General features: G+C 34.1%; 1 protein-coding gene across 2 annotated transcripts; it reads left to right on the forward strand.

The window, feature by feature from the left end:
- Positions 1 to 468: 468 nt before the first annotated feature.
- On the forward strand, positions 469 to 18,942 carry LOC132728934 (microtubule-associated protein futsch-like; the record flags this gene model as incomplete). Of its 2 annotated transcripts, XM_060714659.1 has the most annotated exon segments (8): positions 469 to 653; positions 5,176 to 5,502; positions 8,367 to 8,406; positions 9,672 to 9,734; positions 10,765 to 12,008; positions 12,429 to 12,449; positions 15,465 to 15,536; positions 15,882 to 18,942. In XM_060714659.1, coding segments are annotated over 8 exon segments (4,255 nt in total), but the record flags the coding sequence as incomplete, so codon positions are not given.
- Between the last annotated feature and the right edge of the window lie 1,943 nt (positions 18,943 to 20,885).

Genomic DNA, 20,885 nt, shown 5'->3' on the forward strand with positions numbered 1-20,885 from the left:
ATTTTTGCTATAGAAGTCCGCTTTAGGATTTACACTTCATTAAAGCAATAAAAACGCATCATTTTTCACTTTCAAATTGACTTTGGATTTATACTGCCGACTGTAGAAATAGTAAATGATAAATGTAAAGTACAAAATATGGGTTAAAAATGGTTTTAGGGATAAAATTATAGTGATATTTTGCAGAATGTGAGAAATTTTGATTTGTAGTATTTTTCGGGTTTAATCTATATTATGCTGGAATTATGCGATATTTAGAATTCAAGTCTGTTATGAATATACAGGTCAACTAGTATAATTTGTATCTTTATGAATGGTCGAAAACTTAAAACAAACATTGTACATAGCAAGTTGTCTCAGTAATATAGAACATGCATATGTAAAATATTTCCAACAAAACTAGAAAACAATGTCGTCATTCTCTATTATTGTACATTTATACAGTTTGCAGTATACATGTATTTTCAGGTCAATAGACAATGATAAGGTCCTCAGAGGTCAACCAATTGACCCTCGTCGAGGGAAGTTTCAGACGGACACAGCGCGTGCCAAACATGCACAGTTCATGAACCAAGATAAACAAGATGGCCGACCAAAAGCAGCAGATAAAGGGAGACGACTCCAGTCACTTCCTTCGAAGAAAGAATCTCACGGTAAGAATATTTGTACCTGTTTACATCCTTTTCTCAAATGTCCTTTTAGGAATATTCATTTTCAAATGCATATGAGGAAAGATGACCTAGTTGTTAAGGTAGTTGTCTCTCAAACCAGTGATCGTGGACTCAAGATATACTTTGTAACAACCATTGCGCTCTCATTTTGTATCAGCACCTGTCATTTGCAGGAAGCAGACTGGAGGGGTGATAAGAAAGCTCTAAGGTTTCATTACAAATCGAACTAAGGGCTAAAACAATACAACTATATTGAAAGTATTAATTTAATTGTATCATGAAAAAGAGTACAACAAAATCATTTTTATTCCCAGGACAATCATTTTCGTATTTTTCGTGCACAGGTCATTCCACAAATGTATGTATTAAGCGTAGTCCACATAATGTGTATTTTTGACAAAAACCACGGAATTTCATTCACGTGATATAATTTAAATTCACAGTAGCATGTTATTTGAAACAACATCCGTCCCGTTTTAAAAGGAACGAGCTTGCTGTGTCGTAGGAACGAGATAATATCTTGTTCCCGCGACATAGCTATCTCGTTCCCGCGACATAGCTATCTCGTTCCCACATGTAAATTTTGCATTACAATTCTAATTTAGGCCGTGACAATTTTTACAGGAAGGCGGAGAAAAAGAGGTAATTTTAAGACATTTTTAGAATACCTGCATTAGACACTGGCATTTCATTATTTTTTATTGGTATTTGGATTATAACACGGGTGTAGTTTTCTTTCTGTATTAAAGTTAAGTATGTGGAATTTACTACTAAATTCTACTGGTCTGTCACAGTTAAACCCGGCTTACAAATAGATATGTAAAAGTATTTGCTCTAAAGTGAAATGTACCTTAATATAACTGAATGGATAAACAGCCACGATATGAGAATGAAACCTTGAAGTAGGGCTGTACAGACATACGCGCGAGAAGAAAATGCGTACAAATTGCGTACATACATACATATAAATGTGTCACACTTTTTTTTAAAAGAAAAGCCGTTCTGTGCCACCGGCCCCGCCCCCTGACACACACTCACGAATCAAGACGATTAATTCCCATGTCAATCAATAAATAGAAAAACATGGAAATAGCTCTAAATCATCGAATGAAAGTTAAAATTATTTCTAACCGCAGTCAAGGCAACTCAGATATACAAGTAACTGAGGAAGGTCTGTAGGGGGTCTTTTTGTCTGCTTGTTTGTTTATTTGTTTGTTTTGCTATGATATATAGATCCCTGTGGTATTACACAGAATGAATCATTATATTGACTAATGTTTGGATCAAAGGTCACTGATAATAATAAGCTATATTAATCACCATTCAATATAATGTCAATCTTATAATCTTTCAACTCTGATACAAAATTCATGAAGATGTTTCTCTTCTCAGTGTAAGTTTATAAAAAAATTATACGGTGTAAGGGGCCACTATGGTATAAGGTCACAATACGTCATGATGTCCTTAAACATGCAATCTTTTTATATCTGTTTATTTTAGCACCTGTTTAATAAAAGACCATCAATGATGCGCTCGTTATTTTCATGTCCGTTCGCCCGTCCGTCTGTCTGTAACTGGTCAATATCTTTATGTTGCATGGAAAATTTTACAAACAGCTAGACAGATGTACTGTTCATTCAATGTTTTATATACGAAAAACCAGTTTTTCAACTTCGTGAAATCCCAAAATCATCTTCGTAAATTCCCAAAATCATCTTCGTAAATTCACTATTTTAACTTCACGAACTCACGATTTCAACTTCACAAATTTACGAATTCAACTTCACGAATTCAGTTCATGAACTCGTGATTTCAACTTCACGAATTTACGATTTCAACTTCACGAATAAAGTTCGTGAACTCGTGATTTCAACTTCACGAATTTACGATTTCAACTTCACATATTCACGATTTCAAGGGATTCATGAATTTGAAATGTCCCCAACAGTACTTCATAAAACTGTGACAAAGCAGATCCACTAAATAAATGGCAACATGTGCAGTTCAAACTTAGATTTTTTTGGGTATTAACTGCAAAGATAAAACGGTGTTTCTAACTCAAGGACTTTTACTTTGACGCGCATAATGTGATTATAAATTGTTAACATTAGCATGAAGGGGGTGGGGGATTAAGTTGGCAGAACAAAAAATCATATGATTAAAAAAGAAAGTGGTTATAACCAAAGGGAATACGAACAGTTTTCAGCCGCAATTTCTAACGTTTTCATACATATTAGTATCAATGTTAAGAATTCGCGCGGACTTTTAATTCGTGTAACGAATCCCGTATATATGTTAAAATTGCAGTTCAACACTGCTTATAATTACACATGTATTAGGAACTGAATTCATTATATAACTTTGAAAATTTAATAAATTGTTAAAGATTATTTCAGCACGAGTCAAAGACTTTCATTCTTCGCTTTTGTACTTCTGTTTAATAATATGTAATTTACTATACCACGGAGTCTTTCTATTCAGCGCTGACTTTATTATTGTTACCGCATTTCTGACTTTTGACGACCTTAACGTGATATGTATACACTTTAAAATATAGATTAAACTTCTTTAAATTTGTCACAAAAATAACCGTGTTCTTTATCATTATATCTTCTGTGATCGACAAGAAATGTAATTATACTTTAATTTTCTACACAAAGTCAATAATTCATAGGGGGAAATTGTAAGGTATAAATAGCACTTGATAAAATGTAAATAGCGCGTTGACGAGCGCAAATAGTTTTACGAAATACAAAAAATAATTACAAGAATAAAGAAGGGCAAATATTCAATAGAAAATGATTTGAATAAACAGAAAATAATTTCATTCTTTCTTAACGTTAAATCTACCAGGAAGAACTTTAATAGAGACTTTAAGTGACTTATAGACAGGGAAATAAAGAAATGGTTTAAAGATACACGCACGTGTTTGAAATCAAATGTCAGTTAACGTATTCAAAATCACTGCGCCTTACCCTTCTGAAATTCACAAATGGACTTTTCCAGCTTTCTTTTTTTTCGGGGGGGGGGGGGGAGTTTCCATTTATAGAATTTGGGGACATCAAGTCGGTGAGCCAACTGACATACTCTGCAAGCTAGCCGGTCTTTATATTAGTGGCCGAGGATTATACCCTTCTGTTTCAGCAGGTTAAGGGTTAAAGAGTACTAAATTGAATATTAAATCATAGACTTCAAATATAGGTGTATAGACTCACAAATATCTACTTATTCGATTATGCACTTTATATTTGTAAACCTTCGAAGCTTGTTTTGCAAGCATATTTTGTGTAAATACTTATTCAGTTTCCAAATTTCAAAATCTACGGAGGAGGCAATCATCTTGGCATAATATGAAATAGGTCCCATGCCTAAAATGTGTCTTTTGTCTTAGTGAACATTTGTGCCAAGTGGTGAAGTATCTTTGCACATTATGATACAATTTGACTGGATACGGGTTTATTTATATGAAAGTAAAGTTGTCACATTTTTGTATTTAGAGGAGGTTTTGGGCTCTAATTCCTCATTTTAGAATTGTTCTAATTGTTCATTTTCACATAACCAGTCACTGATATCAAAATATTCTTTTTCTATTCCCCCCCCCCCCCCATGGAAATATTTTCAGATTTCAGATAAAAATGCTAGAATACCAGTATATATGAGCCGCGTCATGACAAAACCAACATAATGGGTTTGATCAGGACCCATGCTGTTCGCTATCAGTTTCTCTACTTGTAATAGGGTTTGTAAGCGAATAGCATGGATCCTGATCAGACTGCGCGGATCCCCATTATTTTGGTTTTGTCGTGACGCGGCTCATATAATTTTGATTTACTTTATAATTCAGAAGGCGTCAGTGTAAAAATTTAGTATTCTAAGTACGGTTTATTCATTTATCAACATTTTAAAACTATTAAGATAGTAAAAGGGGGCTTTACATTAATAGGTCTAGTCTTCGTTATATCACCAACTCTGTTATTAGATTTCGTTACTAATATGAAATTCAATTAAGTAAATGAGCCCAAAGTAAAAGAACTGGACCAAAGGAGCTATTTAGTTATATTATTCTAGTGATAATAGCTTTTGTTTAACTTCCTTCTTTATTTTTATGGGGTTGATTTGGTTAAATGTAAAATATGATGAAAAAAGACTTTTTGTAGATTTATATACAAAAGAATGTGATATAGCCGTATAGGCTTTTTTTCCACTGGTCACTCATTTTTGTAGTTTTCGTCGGTTGACCTTTTAGGTCGAAAGAAATTTCATTTCGGCCGCTGTAAGCATTTCTTTATTTGCATTTTACATTTTTTCAAACATAGACAAGAATTTAAGAAACAAAAAAAAATGCCTTTTGAATCCAAGTCACGAAATCTCAAACCCAAGAAATTAAGTGAATTCACAGTATTATCTCAAACTCTAGCATGTCAAGTTTATATATGTACTCGTAGACAGTCCCATTGATAGTTTAAAACAAGATTAATGATTGAATTTTTTTGCAATGTTGCAGTTTCAGAAACTGAAGAGCGTCCAGTGATCTCAGCTCCATCTAAAGACCAGGGTAAAATGGACGGACCAATGCCGAAAATAAACACTCTGGTACCAAATGATAGTAAAGCAAGCGCATCAAACCCTTCCCAGCCTGGTACCAGTAAATCTAATACGACATCCGTTTCGCCGGCAAAATCAACGGAACCAACAGTGTCGCCAACAAAACCTAAGGACCCTATTATCAGTCCGAGAAAAGTAGTGCCAGAAAATAAACCGGCGGAATCTGCGGTGAAGACAGACATTGAAAAACAGAAGGATACTCGTCGTTCGGAGACAAAAGTAACAGGTAATGAATTTAGATACTTCTGTTTTGTTATAAGATTATTAAGTAATCTTACAGAATGACGACTTGAAAGGCAGATCCTTTGCTGGGATAACAGCCCTTTTCAAGTCTACTTCCTTCTCATATTGTCTCAGGTTATTGTACATTAAGGTTCTCATTGGCCGCCGTACAGTGGCATACTTTTTGCTCAAACTATTACTCCGTGGAAATTGAACGACGGTAAATTATCACCAATTTATTCTTCAAAATTAACTATTTAAGGGCATGACTGGTGACATGTCCAGAATTCGTACTCGACAACGAAAGTTGCTTTTTGTACCATATAGGGCGAATGGTACTTCATTAAGCATATACTTCATCTTCATACGTTTTAAACCTCACACTTTTTAATGAGTACCTCCGTGACCGAGTAGTAAAGTGAATTAGTCCGTAATAGAGTATCTATAATAACATTTGAGCCGCGTCACAACAAAACCAAAATAATGGGTTTGCGACTAGCGCAGTCTGATCCGGATCCATGCTGTTCGCTATCAGTTTCTCTACTTGTTATAGGGTTGGTAAGCGAACAGCATGGATCCTGATTAGACTGCGTGGATGCGCAGGCTGGTCTGGATCCATGCTGGTCGCAAACGCACTATGTTGGTTTTGTCGTGACGCGGCTCATATATATATAGTTATTTTGATATGAGCACCATACCTTAAACCACAACGAAATAATTATTTATAGATGTTGATGGTAAGTTGTGATCCGATATGACATAAATATCTTTATATAGCAGTTGATAAATTTGTTCTAGAACAAACTTTTATTATTCGTCATATAAATGTTCAAATTTAACCACTTAAAACATATCTTTATTTCTTTTTCAAGATTTCAAAAGAATATCCAAATAATATTTTTCTATTGTTCTATATAAATATGTGTCGTTCTTATGAAAAATGTGTGCATGCATTGTAGACCAATCCACTTTAAGATCGCAGATTTCAAATCATTTGTCCCTCACCACTGTGGTTTCGAAATCCGATAGGGACTTTTGATATTTTCATGTGAGGAAGTTATCTGTCTAGCTCACAGATAGTGGATGGTTTTACTCAGGTTCCCGCTCATGCCTGAAATAATGCACGGGAAAACCTGAAGGGTACCTGAGGTCATCCTCCGCCAGTGAAGCATGGAAAGTCACCGTATGACTTTAACAGTGTCGATGTGACTTGAAGTCAGTCAGTCAGTCCGCCAGTCAGTCCGTCAGTCTGTCAGTCCGCCAGTCAGTCCGACAGTCTGTCCGTCAGTCTGTCAGTCCGCCAGTCAGTCCGTCAGTCTGTCAGTTCGCCAGTCAGTCCGCCAGTCAGTCCGTCAGTCTGTCAGTCCGCCAGTCAGTCCGCCAGTCAGTCCGTCCGTCAGTCAGTCCGCTAGTCCGTCCGTCATTCAGTCCGCCAGTCCGTCCGTCAGTCAGCCAAGTCAGTCAGCCAAGTCAGTCAGTCAGTCAATCAATCAATCAATACATCAATCAATCAATACATCAATCGATCAATACATCAATCAATACATCGATCAATCAATACATCAATCAATCAATACATCAATCAATCAATCAATACATCAATCATTTAAACAAACAACAAACAAACACAAACAGATACTTTCTAATGGAATGTCCCTCTCTTTTCATTGAGCGTCTGTTCATGTTTTTCTTAACTGACAGTCAGTGGAGCCGAACTGGGGTAATTGCAAAAACACACTTTATCTCTATAATTGATATTTTAAAAGTGTCCTTCCTTTTTATTCTTCAATGTATATTCATTATTTAGTAATTTTAATTATCCAGTAAGTGTAATTTTCTTTTATACTGTAACCATGGTCTTCCGATGATAATAGTTCAATAATAGTATGTAAAACGTATTTTTGTCACATAGCGGAGCTCAAATTTCTATAAATACAACGCAGTTCTCTAAGTTTAGTTTTAACTTGTTTTCGAATATTTTAGCAAACAATTTTTTGTTTATTTACATTATATTGTGTGTTATAGATTAATAGCAGTGTAAATGATAATCAGTTTACAGATACCTCTAAATTATTTTAAATTTAAATGAACTAATTTGATCCTAGTTGACAAAGGAGTTATTTTAAGATGAACGATTAACTTTACTTTGGTTTTATAGATGTCGCGCGTTATAAATAATAAACACGTCGTTCGCATGACTGATTCGGATGTTTGATATCATTTTGAAATATTAAAAAATACTAGAGTAAACAATTTTATTATCATTTGTGCACATTATTCGAAGCTCTATCGAAATAACAGTAACTGTTGTGAACTGGAATCAAAATCATTTTGTACACATTTGGATATAACATGATTTTTTCGGCTTTTCTCAAATACAACATTCCCGTAAATTAGTTTGTTTGTTTATTTACTTAATTAATTGAGGATAACGAAACTTGGATAAAAAGATGTTGTAGAAGAAATATATAGTGGCTTAACAGTGAATAGTGATTATTCCTTATTTGTAAAACGTATATGAAATTTTTAATTTGACTACTTGATTAAAAGAATTATTTCCACAGTGTATCAGCGCCACTTTTTAATTCGGACGCTTTAAAACGCTAATCAAGTTGTTAGTTTACTAAGTGAAAAAAAAACTTGATAAAAATACTATTTTACTAATTAAAATGGATAAAAGTAACAAGCACGGCACCGATTCCGGTAGAAGGGTTGGATATAACGTAAATAAAGTCAGATTTAGAAAACCGTTCGGAGGATTACACCATACGATGAGTGCTGGCCGGATGTCCAATATGTCGATGGAAATATTTAATGATGTTATTAAAATTGAAGAAGAGATTGAATCAATGAGTGTTCGATTTTCAGGTGTTGCCGGACGTACGACCAAAGATGAAGATACTGTCAGGTCAGTAATGGGTTTGCGACCAGCATGGATCAAGACCAGCCTGCGCATCCGCGCAGTCTGACCAGGATCCATGCTGTTCGCTTTCAGTTTCTCTACTTGTAATAGGGTTGGTAAGCGAACAGCATGGATCCTTATCAGACTGTGCAGATGCACAGGCTAGTCTGGATCAATGCTGGTCGCAAACGCACTATGTTGGTTTTGTCGTGACGCGGCTCATATATTAAAGCCAGATCTTCACATCTTTAAAGCAGCACGCCAGATTCATGCTTAATTTCATGAAAAATTTTGAAAATGAATTTTATGATAAAATATTGTGAAAGAAACAAAGAAAATATAATTTACACATTATAAGCAGCACTTACAATCCACTTAAACTACAAAAAAGAAGTCCAAATATGTAAAAATACACCTAACTGCGTTAGTAACGCAGTAGAAATATGGTACACAATTACTGCAAAATCAGTTACTAGTATTAATCGAACATAACATGTAAATTATAATTTGAATCTTGAATAGCTTTACTTTTCTTAAAAGTTATTTTTTCATGAAGTTTGATTTTCTTGAAATATTTTCGTTCGTCTGGAGGCATGCCACTAAAAGTATTTCTTCAACTGAACTGAAATAAATGCTGTAAATGTTATGCATTTATCAATTATTGCCGGTATATTCTGAAGTCCATGTAAAATGAATTTTTTTATTAAGCTTATATATAGTACAACAGTAGAGCAACGCCATTTAGATAATAAAGATTTCGGTTGCTTCTGAGAGAGGTCTTGCTCTACAGTGTTTATTAATTTATTGTGATGTCTTAAAATAAAACTGTATTTATGAAAGAATATTTTGCTCTATAGAAGGTCACGCTGTAGAGAGTGTACTGTATGTATGAAGGGCATATCCTTTTACATGTAGACAACGAAAAATATGAGCATCTTTTCATGCATTTAAATATTTTCAACTTAACTTTATGTAAAGGGAAACAACTCATATTATTATTTAAATCGTTATCCAGTAGGAATTATCGGCGACACGATTGTATAATATGGAACGTGTCTACAATTTTAAAGAGATCTTGATCATTGAATTAAAAATTATTTATAAAAAATTGATACTTTAGCATATATGCTGGAAATATCGGTTCTTCATAATATATAAAAATATAGCCACAACTTTCCGAGAAGGTTCACCAATACAATGAATTTATTTTATTTTATTTCCGAGGCAGTCTTATCATATTCACAATTTCATAAAGATTCATTATTTTGCAGGAGTACTAAGAACACAGTACCAACAAGTCAGAATCGTTCTGAAGGAAGTCCAACAAAATTAAAGTAAGATTTCACACTTCTATTTTCGTCAAACAATTTTGTAGAGCTAGAAATGATGAGTAAAATTAATGAAAGTCGTCCGATGCTGTACCGCCATAATATCACGGATGGAATATGTTACAATAGTAACACAAATGACCGAATATGTCCCACAAAATCACGAAATTATCAACAATTTGTTATGACGAAATCGATCGACAAATTGTAATCACGCAATTGGCCGATAAATTTTAATCACGAAATCGATCGGAAAATGGAAAGCAAAATATCGATCATTCATAACTATTCATAATTCCGGAATAAGTCAATAACATTTACCACACTTGACCGACTACTATATAATCCCATATAATGTATTTATTATTCGTGAATCAGTCTTAACGTTAATATTCCTTCTTTTTCCGTACATTTTTATATCCTTCTTTGTGACACATTATTCGTTTCTGTGACAACAGCACATGTATCACAGTAGTTAACGTGACATTGATGGTCGAGTATTTCAGACACGTGTTACCGTGACAATCGGTCCGTGACATATTTACTCGTAACTCTGACAAGTGATTAACTTTGAGTAGCTTTTTATTTTAGAGTAATGAGTGATGCAAATACTTAATTCATTATTTTTAATTATACTTGGTAGATTCATTAATTGTTTCATTTATCAAAAAATTCCATTGTTTGGGGAAACATATTGTGATTTTTTTTGTGACTTCCACACAATTATTGTCATGCGAGTTTATTGTATTTTTTTGTCTATTTGGTCAATAAGGTAACCTTTTTACACTTGTTTTGTATGTTTTCATTTCGAACCAAAAGTTACCATAACATTCCGAATATTTTAAATAAAGTCTTTCTTTTTTCGGAAATTAAAAAATATTGATATCGATTTACGACATAGGATTTGTTAAGGCTATTCGTGCCAGTGTTTATGTATATTGATAAATGATTTATAAAAGAGCATATAAGTGTCACTGAAATAAGGCACATACTCAATATAAACTCGAAAGCTTATATAAATGATGCTTTTTTTCAGAGACGGAAAACATAAACTACCGGCGGATGATCATGGACCGGCATACCCGAGTCCGAAGCCGGCCAATGACGCAAAGCCATCAGTCACCGGAGCGTCCAAGAATGATCCGAATTTTAATTACTATGCATCAGAGACTCAAAAAGCCTTGGGCGGTCAGAACGTTGTTGAAAATTCTCCTCGAGTTCCGTCAGAAAAAAGTTCCAAAACTGATAAATCTTGGGTTACAATTAAAACAAAAAACACCCAAAGTAGTCAGCCTTCAGGCCCCGTAAAGTCAAGAACCACTGTCGAGTTCTCTCAAAATTCCTCAATAGCAAATAGTGACAAAAAGCGTCGTGAAGTAACTATAGTTGATCCAAAATATGTCCGTAGAATGAATCAAAGTGGTGATGATGACGGCGAACCGTTCATGCATGAATATGAATTTAGTCATAACCAAATTAAGCACCATAAAGACTTTAAAGATATGACGGACGAAGAAAAGATAAATTATTTTCAGGAAACATTACACATGAAACCTGACCAAATTAGAGAACTGACCTTTCATCCAAAGGTCACAGAGCAAAAGATGATTCACCATGCATATACAGGCATTGACACCGTAAACTGGCAATCTGGGCGATTAAAGTCCGGAAAACGTCCAAAATCAAAGAGATACAGTGTGTATAAAAAAGTAACTACCGTTCCGCCGGCGAAAAGAAAAAGTTTTATGTTAAGTCAGTTGCAAGGAAAGGTTTATAGACATATCAATAAAGTGTATGACAGTTCGCCACGAGACGCTCGTGAAAAACAATTCTACGAAAAACTTGCCCAAATTCAAATTGAAGATATGCAGCATCGTTACGAGATGCTCGCGGAACGTGAACGAAGACAGTTAGAAGCCAAATATAGACAAAGAGAGCAGCTGAGACGCGTAAGACGTAAATTCGAGGACGATGCATGGAGACGGTTTATGACGCAATACGTGACGTCAAAAGTTGTTGAAGCAGAACTTAGTAATCGAGAGGAATATGGGTTACCAAATCACCTTCATGATGGCCGTAGTAGGAACCCTTACGCTGTTCAAAAAGCGAATTCAAAGAAAGCCCGATTTGTTGTTACCCCAAGACGCATGCAAAAAACTAATCAAAAGAAATACGCAACCATATTTAAATACAACGCTGGTCCAGTTCCAAAAGTAGGGGGTAAACCTTTGAAGTTTGAAGGTTTCGACACTGTGTATCTAGACACCGAAGATGAGAACGGTAAATATTATCGTATTGTCCTTTATTCATTTTGAATATCAGTTCTCGCTTTTAAATATGAAAAAGAGTCAAGTTATTCAATGAACTTTTTAAAACCCTTTTTTTTGGCAATTTAACCTGTAACCTGCTGCAAGCGGAAGTGATTACACTTTGCCAACAGTAAATGACCAAGCCAGTCTGCGCTTTATTGCAGTCACATAAAGCTGTATTGAACCGGACATTTTTTAAATTAGGGTTCAACAAGGCGCTATACAAAAAACAACGCATGCTATTGTTATTATTATCATTATGTATTAAAAGAAATTTATATTGTATGGTATTTTATTACGTAATATAACAAACACACGTCATTTTGTTTTTTCTAGAAAAGTAAGCAATATATATTTATTATATAATTATTTAATTATATATATATATCAGATATGGAGGTTACTACGCCAGGTTTGTTTGACTAATATTTTCATATTTTCTTTCTTATTGTGCCTCTCTTTGGACTTTGGTTATGTGAGTAGAGCTATTAACACTTAGCATGTCGATATACCTTAGCGACCAGTGCAGACCAAGATCTGATTCAACCGGCATGTCCGGAGCGTTTGATCATAGTCTGTACTCTTCGTTTTTCAATTATTGTTTGAGCCGCGTCACGACAAAACCAACGTAATGGGTTTGCGACCAGCATGGACCCAGACCAGCCTGCGCATTCGCGCAGTCTGATCAGGATCCATGCTGTTCGCTTACAAACCCTATAGCAAGTAGTGAAACTGATAGCGAACAGCATGGATCCTGATCAGACTGCGCGGATGCGCAGGCTGGTCTGGATCCATGCTGGTCGCAAACCCATTTCGTTGGTTTTGTCGTGACGCGGCTCATTTACATTTTTGTATTTTGAAAATTTCCATCAGAATCAAAAATAGTTTCTATCGAAATGGAAAGATGGCCTTCTTAATAAGATATTTTGTGTGGTACAGGATAACATAGAAATATCAAGATAAAATGCCTAAATACCACGTACTATTGAGGCAAACGTTTTTATATGTTACTTTGCTTTTATGTCGATGTGATGCTATTAAAGAAGATTTTGTGACTTGTATTAATACATTAACAATAATAGCCATGAAATAAGAACAAGAAGACTCTTATGTTATCGAGATTTACCTTAACTCTAGCTAGATCTTGGTGGAGCTTACATTTGAACTAACCGCTAATTTTTACTGGCCTGTTTGAATAATTTAACTGACGTTTTTATGGAATTTTAGGTATCGGTTAGTATTTCTTACTAAGCATTAATACATACAAAATAAAGTTGGTCAACTTAGTTGGTCGACCAATTTAATGTAGTTTATGCTTACTAATTAAACACTAAGCAATTAGTGTTTTTAATAAAACTGTCGATTTACTAGACTGATTTAATTAGCCAATTTACCAAAGTAAATCTATTAGAATTAATTTGGAATACTGCAAGTATATTGATTAGAAAATAATTTCGTGCGCACCACTTAATTAATTTGTGTGCACGACTAAGTTACTCGTGGCCACGACATAGTATCTCGTGCGCACGAGATATATAAAACGCACACTTGTCACCTAAGTGCCACCATAAGATTACAATAGAAAATATTTCCATATTCATCCTTATTAAACTTGATCGAGTGAAAAACATAATTAATTGACCTATTACAGATCTCAAAGTGGTAAACGACATTAAGTGAAATTATATATATGTTCATAATTATGCAAATTTTCAAACATCGAAGAATTTGTAAAATATGTACTGCAAATATTTGTGCATATTATATGTAATCATTAAAACATATGCATTCATTTCTTATTGTAAAATTTGTCTTAAACTTTATAGAAAATAATTTTTTTATTACTTCCCTTTATTTACATGAAATTACATTCGGCAATATCTTTATAAATAATGATTTTTGGAACCTACAATATTGATCAATCTCAATTTGAGCATCATATTTATGATTTAAAACCATAAAAATTGTGTTGCAGGATCTTTAAGCATCGTGTAGATACATTTTTTTAAAGTTCAAAATCTATCAAGTTGAGTTGATTGTTTTATCTTTCTGCTTTGTGTTTTTGGAGTTTTACTAAACTTGAGATTATTAGTATGTATTGATTTATAAATGACTCGAGAGTAATATTAATTCTAGTATTAGCTGACCAATATTTAAACGATAAACTTGATGGCGTACTAACATTTTACTTCTTTATAGTTAATTAGGGAGCAATTTCTAAATTGCTTCAGGGTAAAATAATTGTCACACAGTTTAGTGGAGATTACAATTCAAGGGAGAGAACTTCTGACAAAGTTTAAAAAAATAGTTATTCTTTCTTATTATCTACCTTTAATACTTCTTTCCCCTTTTTATCCTATGAATCGTTTTAGCTCACATGGGAGGGGAACTTTTTTGTGATGAATGATGCGTCGTTTGTCGTTTTTGTCATTGGGGGAATGGTTTATTTCCTTCATCTCCCAAATCACAACTTGACAAGGGGAATTTTGACCAATCTTGAGAATGCCACATGTCCCTCAAAAAATGTTTTACACATGCTTCTTGTGTGATACCTATGTCAGTCACAGGAGATAAAATAATTTGGAAAAATGAATTAAATCTTTATTGTAAAACAAAAAAATCTGCTCCTAATATACAAATAAAAATGCACACACTTTCTTGTGTCGGGTATGCCTTGTAGTTCATAATGAATCAACATAAATCTATAAGCATTTAAGCTATTATAAAATTTGACCGTAGTCACTATTAGTTGATAAACCATAGGCGAAAACGTAGGCGACAACAAGAGTAACAGCAATGCTACTCTGAGTCAAAGTCAAAATATGTTTCGCCCGGGGTTATGTTTGTTAAAATATATGTAAATCTTCTCCCCAGAAAATATACACTGCCTAAAGCTAGGATATTTAATTAAATTTTGTTGTCGTCAACCTTTTTAGAGTCACATAGTTAAATAAATACTCATCTTGTATGCATCTTTTTGGCATATTTTTTTAACAATGTATCTCAGACGGGCGACCAAGGGCCATGATTGCCTTCTAGTAAGAAAAGTAGCCGGTAACAGTACCATAGATTGGTGGCACTATACAAGCTCTTCATATTTCTTTTTAATAATATTTTATTTTTAATTCTAGATCAAGCGCATTTTTTATATACATACATAAATATTTTAGGGGTAAAAACTAGTAAAATATACATTTAGTACATTTGTACAATAAAATATAAACTAGATATTTCATGTATTGATATAGTAAAATTTTGACTCTAGATATATATAATATATATATATTTTTACATCAGGATATAAATAAGTTATATAAAAGTACTGGTCAATTTCAAATGTTTAACGACACTTTTGTAGTCATTTTCTACTTCAAATCATAATTAGTTCTTTTGGATATACCATACAGATTTATTTCAACATTTTCAGGTAAGCCAACTAAGAAGAGACAAAATGTACAGGATCTTATGGAAGAGGCAAGACGCATTCTAGACCAATCAGGTAAATCGTCAATACACAACACCGTGTCTTTATGTTCTTATTCAAATGCGACTGATATAATTATATTCATTAAAAGAGAAATTAAATTGGCATATCCCCGGCTTGAAAGATTGAAGTTTAAAGTTTTATATTTCAGGAACTCATAAAGGTCAAAATATTCTTATGATTAGAAAATATACATGTGAAAGAAATACTTATTATAAAACACACGGATCTTATGTTTTGACATTTGTATTCATAAAGAGTTTTTCAACTATAGAAGTGTTCGTGCAATTATGTCGATCTTCATCATATTTTATTTTGTTTTGATTCCTAACTAAAGTAGATTTTACGGTTTACTCCTAGATGATGACACGGACTTGGAAGTCACGCCAAGAAAATCGCAGCCACCGGCACGACGGAGCCGAGCTGAAAGACCTCAACACAGTCGTTCACGAAACGGCAGACATATTCGAGATGACAAATCGTACAAATCATCCCAGTCAAAAACTTCACAGGCTTCCCAGTCAACACGCTCCAAACCAATTCCACGAACTATGAAAGATCTTTTAAACCAAAGACGAAAATCAGAGGCTCCGGTTAATAGATATAAAGCTAGTAACTTCACTTCAATGAAAGCTGATTTATTGAAAGACAGTAACTTTTTAAATAAGAACGATAAATTAAAGAAACCACAATCTGAATTACAAAATGTGGAAGTTTCAAGCAAACCTGAGCCAAACGAGAAACAATCAAGAGACAAAAGTCCAGAGAAGGAACCTACAATAGTTAAAACCGCAGATAAGCCATTTACGACAGATGCTAGTCCAGTCAAAACGACAACAACTGTAACAACAACTCAGGTTTCTACAGTAAAAACAGAAACCACGACAGCGGACACAAACGATACAGATGAAAAGAAAGAATGGAAAATTAAAGAAGGAAATGTGTTCCTGGACAATATGGAAACTCAAATGGCAATTGAAACCGCTCGTGACCACATAGATAATAGGAATTCACAAAAAGATGCACCTAGTCGCCTCTCTAATCACACGGATATAAAATTACAAAATGGACATTCTCCCAAGAGCCTTGAAAAACCTGCAAGTCGGACACCATCGCGCATTAGTTTTAGAAATAAACAGGAACAGTCTACGTCGGATGAACAACGTCGTCCGCCAAGGGCCCACTCGAGGTCAAGTTTATTTACAACTGAGATTAAACCAATAAAGCCCCCCTCACGAGCTCCCTCAAGAGTAAGTCTTAATCCAATAAATGAAATCAAATCACAGGGAAAGAAAGAAAATGATGACAAAACCAATGTTCGCACTGAGACGGTTTTTGTAACTGAAACTGTTACGGAAACAGTAAATGGCAGTTCTTCAAATACTCAACAAAAAACTTCTATTCCAGGCTCAAAACAAAATGTTAGGCTTGACAGTCGTCGTAATTCTATTTCTTCTTTACAGCCACAGCCATTGAATGGATTCAAAGAAGGAAGTCGTCGAAATTCTATTATTTCCACTCAGAATCAAAAACATGTCAGCGGAAGAACAAGTGTCGTTGGCATAGCAACAAATAATGGGCGCGTTTCGCCTGCAATTGAAAAGCAACGCCAACCTGCAAACAACATTGAGAAAGATGTAAATAGACAAAACAAAACCACAGATAGGAAAACAAGTATTTCTGAAAAGACATCTGTATTGAATGGTGATGTGACTGTTAAAACAGTAACTAACAATATTCAAAGGAATGACAATGTGTCTACAGATAGTAAGCAAACAAATAATGACAATTCTTCTCCTAAAAAAGTTGTTACTAAATCAGTGAATGTATCAGAAGATGTCACTGAGAACGTTATTGATACACACAAAACTTCAGTATCTAAAAATAAACAAGTGCACAAGCCTGATATAACTGACAGAAGACGTAGTGACGATAATTCAAATCGTTCAAATAACGACGCACGATCACGAAATAAACCATCTTCTAATCATTCACCGGAAAGTAAAGATGTAAAAGAAAATCCAAAACACGGGGGAGAAATACACAAGAAAGAGTCATCCAAGACGAAAAAGACACCAGCTGGTAGGCGGTCGCGATCACGGACACCTCAACGTAAACAAAGTATGAATGGAACAGGTGATATCAAAATGAATATGGATGAATATGAAAAGATGGGACATGACGGAAAAAGACCATCACGCCGCTCTGGATCAAAGGAAAGAGGCTCGAATGGCAGGAGGCGAAGGTCAACATCCGGTGGTCGAAAAGCATCTAAAGGCGGTAGAAAAAGATCAAGATCCAGTGAGAGAAAGAAATCAAAGTCTAGATTTCCTGATATAAATAAACAGGATGGTAAATGGAAAATCACTGCTAGATCCCCGTCTCGAACTGTGGAAAGATCTGAAGATGTGAATGAGTACACTACAGAAAGAGTGATCACTCCTAAACCCGCAGGTGCCAACCAATGGAAAGACTTGGTTGAGAAATATCTCAGGCAACCAAGCCCGAAAGTAGGGAGAACTGAGGACCGATCATTACTTGATTCTAACATTACTGATGACGATGATGATGACGATGATGAAATGGACATTTTTAAACGTGCCCAGATGAAGTACCAGCTCTCTGTCGGTAAAACGGATGACGAAGATTCGGACATGGACTAAAAAGCAATTTATGTTTATGAATTTGGCATTAAATAAGAGATGAACGAAATTTAGAGTTTTGAAGAACTGATATTTGATAAGATTTCATAACCTATTTCTATGAAAAGTAAAATGATGCTAGTGAAACCGATCTGTCTTAAAGGAAAAGATAATTAAAGCTCTATTTAAATAAAACCTATATGTCAATTGACCAGATCCTCGTATTTGTTTAATGAAACCATCACATTATAGGCCTAATCGAAATTGCATTGCAGCATTTGAGACACATGTGCTAAATTGTTCAAAGTCGTTTAAGGAATTTGTTGTAACTTCTTCCAGTTGCAGTGAAACTTCTCGCGAATTTTCTTTTATGAATTAAGGAGAAAAATGTTATAACTATTTTCAGTCTTTGAAGCTGAAAAAAGGATGTTATATATCATCATAATGTGCTTTGATTTTATACTTTCGTTATTTATCAACATGTATATGTCATGTACATAATGACTGACACTGCCTGTGATATTTCGTTGTATTGGAATATATACTTCCGTACTTTGCAGTTTATTTACATATGTTGACTTTTGTATATATATGGAATTATATGGAATTTATATATCACTTCGTATGTACATGTGATTAAATCCGAAGTGCTAACACAACAACTATTAATTGATCATATAAGACATTCACTGTTCCTTTTTCGTTTTGATGTATGTATATAAACATAATTCTGTGAACCCGCTTATGTTACTAGAAAAAATATATTATTTATTTATGTAGTTTTGTTAGATATATTTATTTACAATTGTTTGTCTCGATAAAATGTTATGTCTCATGAAATGTATAGAAATTAGAAATTTATTTTCAATGACAGAGTTATTAAGATACAAATATTTTTGATTATATGGTAAAATGAAAGTATGTAAAAAGAATTGTTGTGGTTTTTACTTTACCTATCATTCATCTGCAAGTCAACCATATAACAAATACCTTGTTTTGAACTTATTCATTATCTCGAATCAACGATCGCCTGTTTTACAACAGTGTGTGATATTGAATGAATGAAGAATGTTTATAAATGAGACCTAAAACCACCATGTAAATTCATTTCCGTGATGACGATAAGGATAATGATGGTAAATGTGAAGATTATGATGTAAGCAATGAAAATGGTGTGATGGTTTTGATGATGATGATGATAATGATGTTGATTATGATGATGATGATGGAAATGATGATGATGGTGATGATGATGATGGTAATGATGATGATGATGATGATGATGATTATGATGATGATGATGGTAATGATGATGATGATGATGGCGATGATGGTAATGATGATGATGGTAATGATGATGATGATAATGGTAATGATGATAATGATGATGATGATGGTAATGATGATGATGATGGTAATGATGATGATGATGATAATGATGATGATGATGATGGTAATGATGATGATGATGGTAATGATGATGATGATGATGGTAATGATGATGATGATGGTAATGATGATGATGATGATGATGATGATGATGATGATATTAATAAGTGAATAAGTGACTACGCTTCCAATGCAGGAATAATAAAAAAAGAAAAATTCGTTTAAAATACATAACATTGTTTTAAGGGCGAGGTTATATTTTGATGATATATTAAGGCGTCCAAGAAGTTACTCCTTTTACTCATTAAATATCCAATGTCCTAGAATTGATTGGAATCCACAACAATGAGGGCAAAACTTTAAATATATTTTCCATGAAAATCCTCAGTTCATATAAAAATCGTTTTCTTTACAAATTGATCTTATTATAAAAAATTACCAAACACATTTTTTATCGGGACGTTAAAACGGCGGCACGATTTGCCGGACGCCACCACATACTAAAACCGATGCGTTTTTGTGATTTTTATAGCATATTTTAAGCTATGGTATGTACGGTGGCACAGAGGCGACTTTGAACGTCAAGAAAAACAACTCTGCAGTCATTAAACGGACTCCACTAGCTTTGATTGTCGCCCTTTTTAAACGTTTTTTTTAAATGATAAATGTAAATATTGGTAGGGTTTCTTCAGCATAATATATGACACCAGATTTACTTACTTTAACAAATGAAATACATGAAGATTTTAATGCGTATGATTCCCATCAACTTCGAGAGGGACTCGACCTCTTATGTAGAAAAAAAATATGGTGAAATTCGCGTTTATTTATTAATCAACGAAGAAACAAAATGTTTATCAACTGAAATTAAGTTCTTAAACAAATAACACAAAAACACGGGGATAATCAAATGTAAGAATTTTGCACTAATTGTGCTTATGAGATGCAAAATCAAGCAAATCTATAGCCCAAATGAGCAACACTATCCGTAAAACAAACTAGACTAAGTGTATTTTCTGTAAATCATATTCACACCGTATAACCGGCACCAGTGACGACAGATTCCTGCAGTGATGACTTGACCCTGATGGGACTTGAACCCACACAGGCAGCAAACAAGGATTTCCAACCCGACATGTTTGATAAAAAGATATTGTGTAAATATGACAATAGTAAACAACACCGCACCTTAAATCTGCTGGAACCGAAATAAATTACCCAGTATAGAGCCAATCAGGCTTAACATCCGTGCAGTCTGGTCAGGTGACTTACTTTTCTAAATTTCTACCTTAATATTTTCAGATTGATAATGAAAAGTTCCAAAAATGGAAGC

Source organism: Ruditapes philippinarum, unplaced genomic scaffold (assembly GCF_026571515.1).
Source record: "Ruditapes philippinarum isolate M1 unplaced genomic scaffold, ASM2657151v2 ctg4715_1_1_1_1, whole genome shotgun sequence".
NCBI classification, from domain to species: domain Eukaryota; kingdom Metazoa; phylum Mollusca; class Bivalvia; order Venerida; family Veneridae; genus Ruditapes; species Ruditapes philippinarum.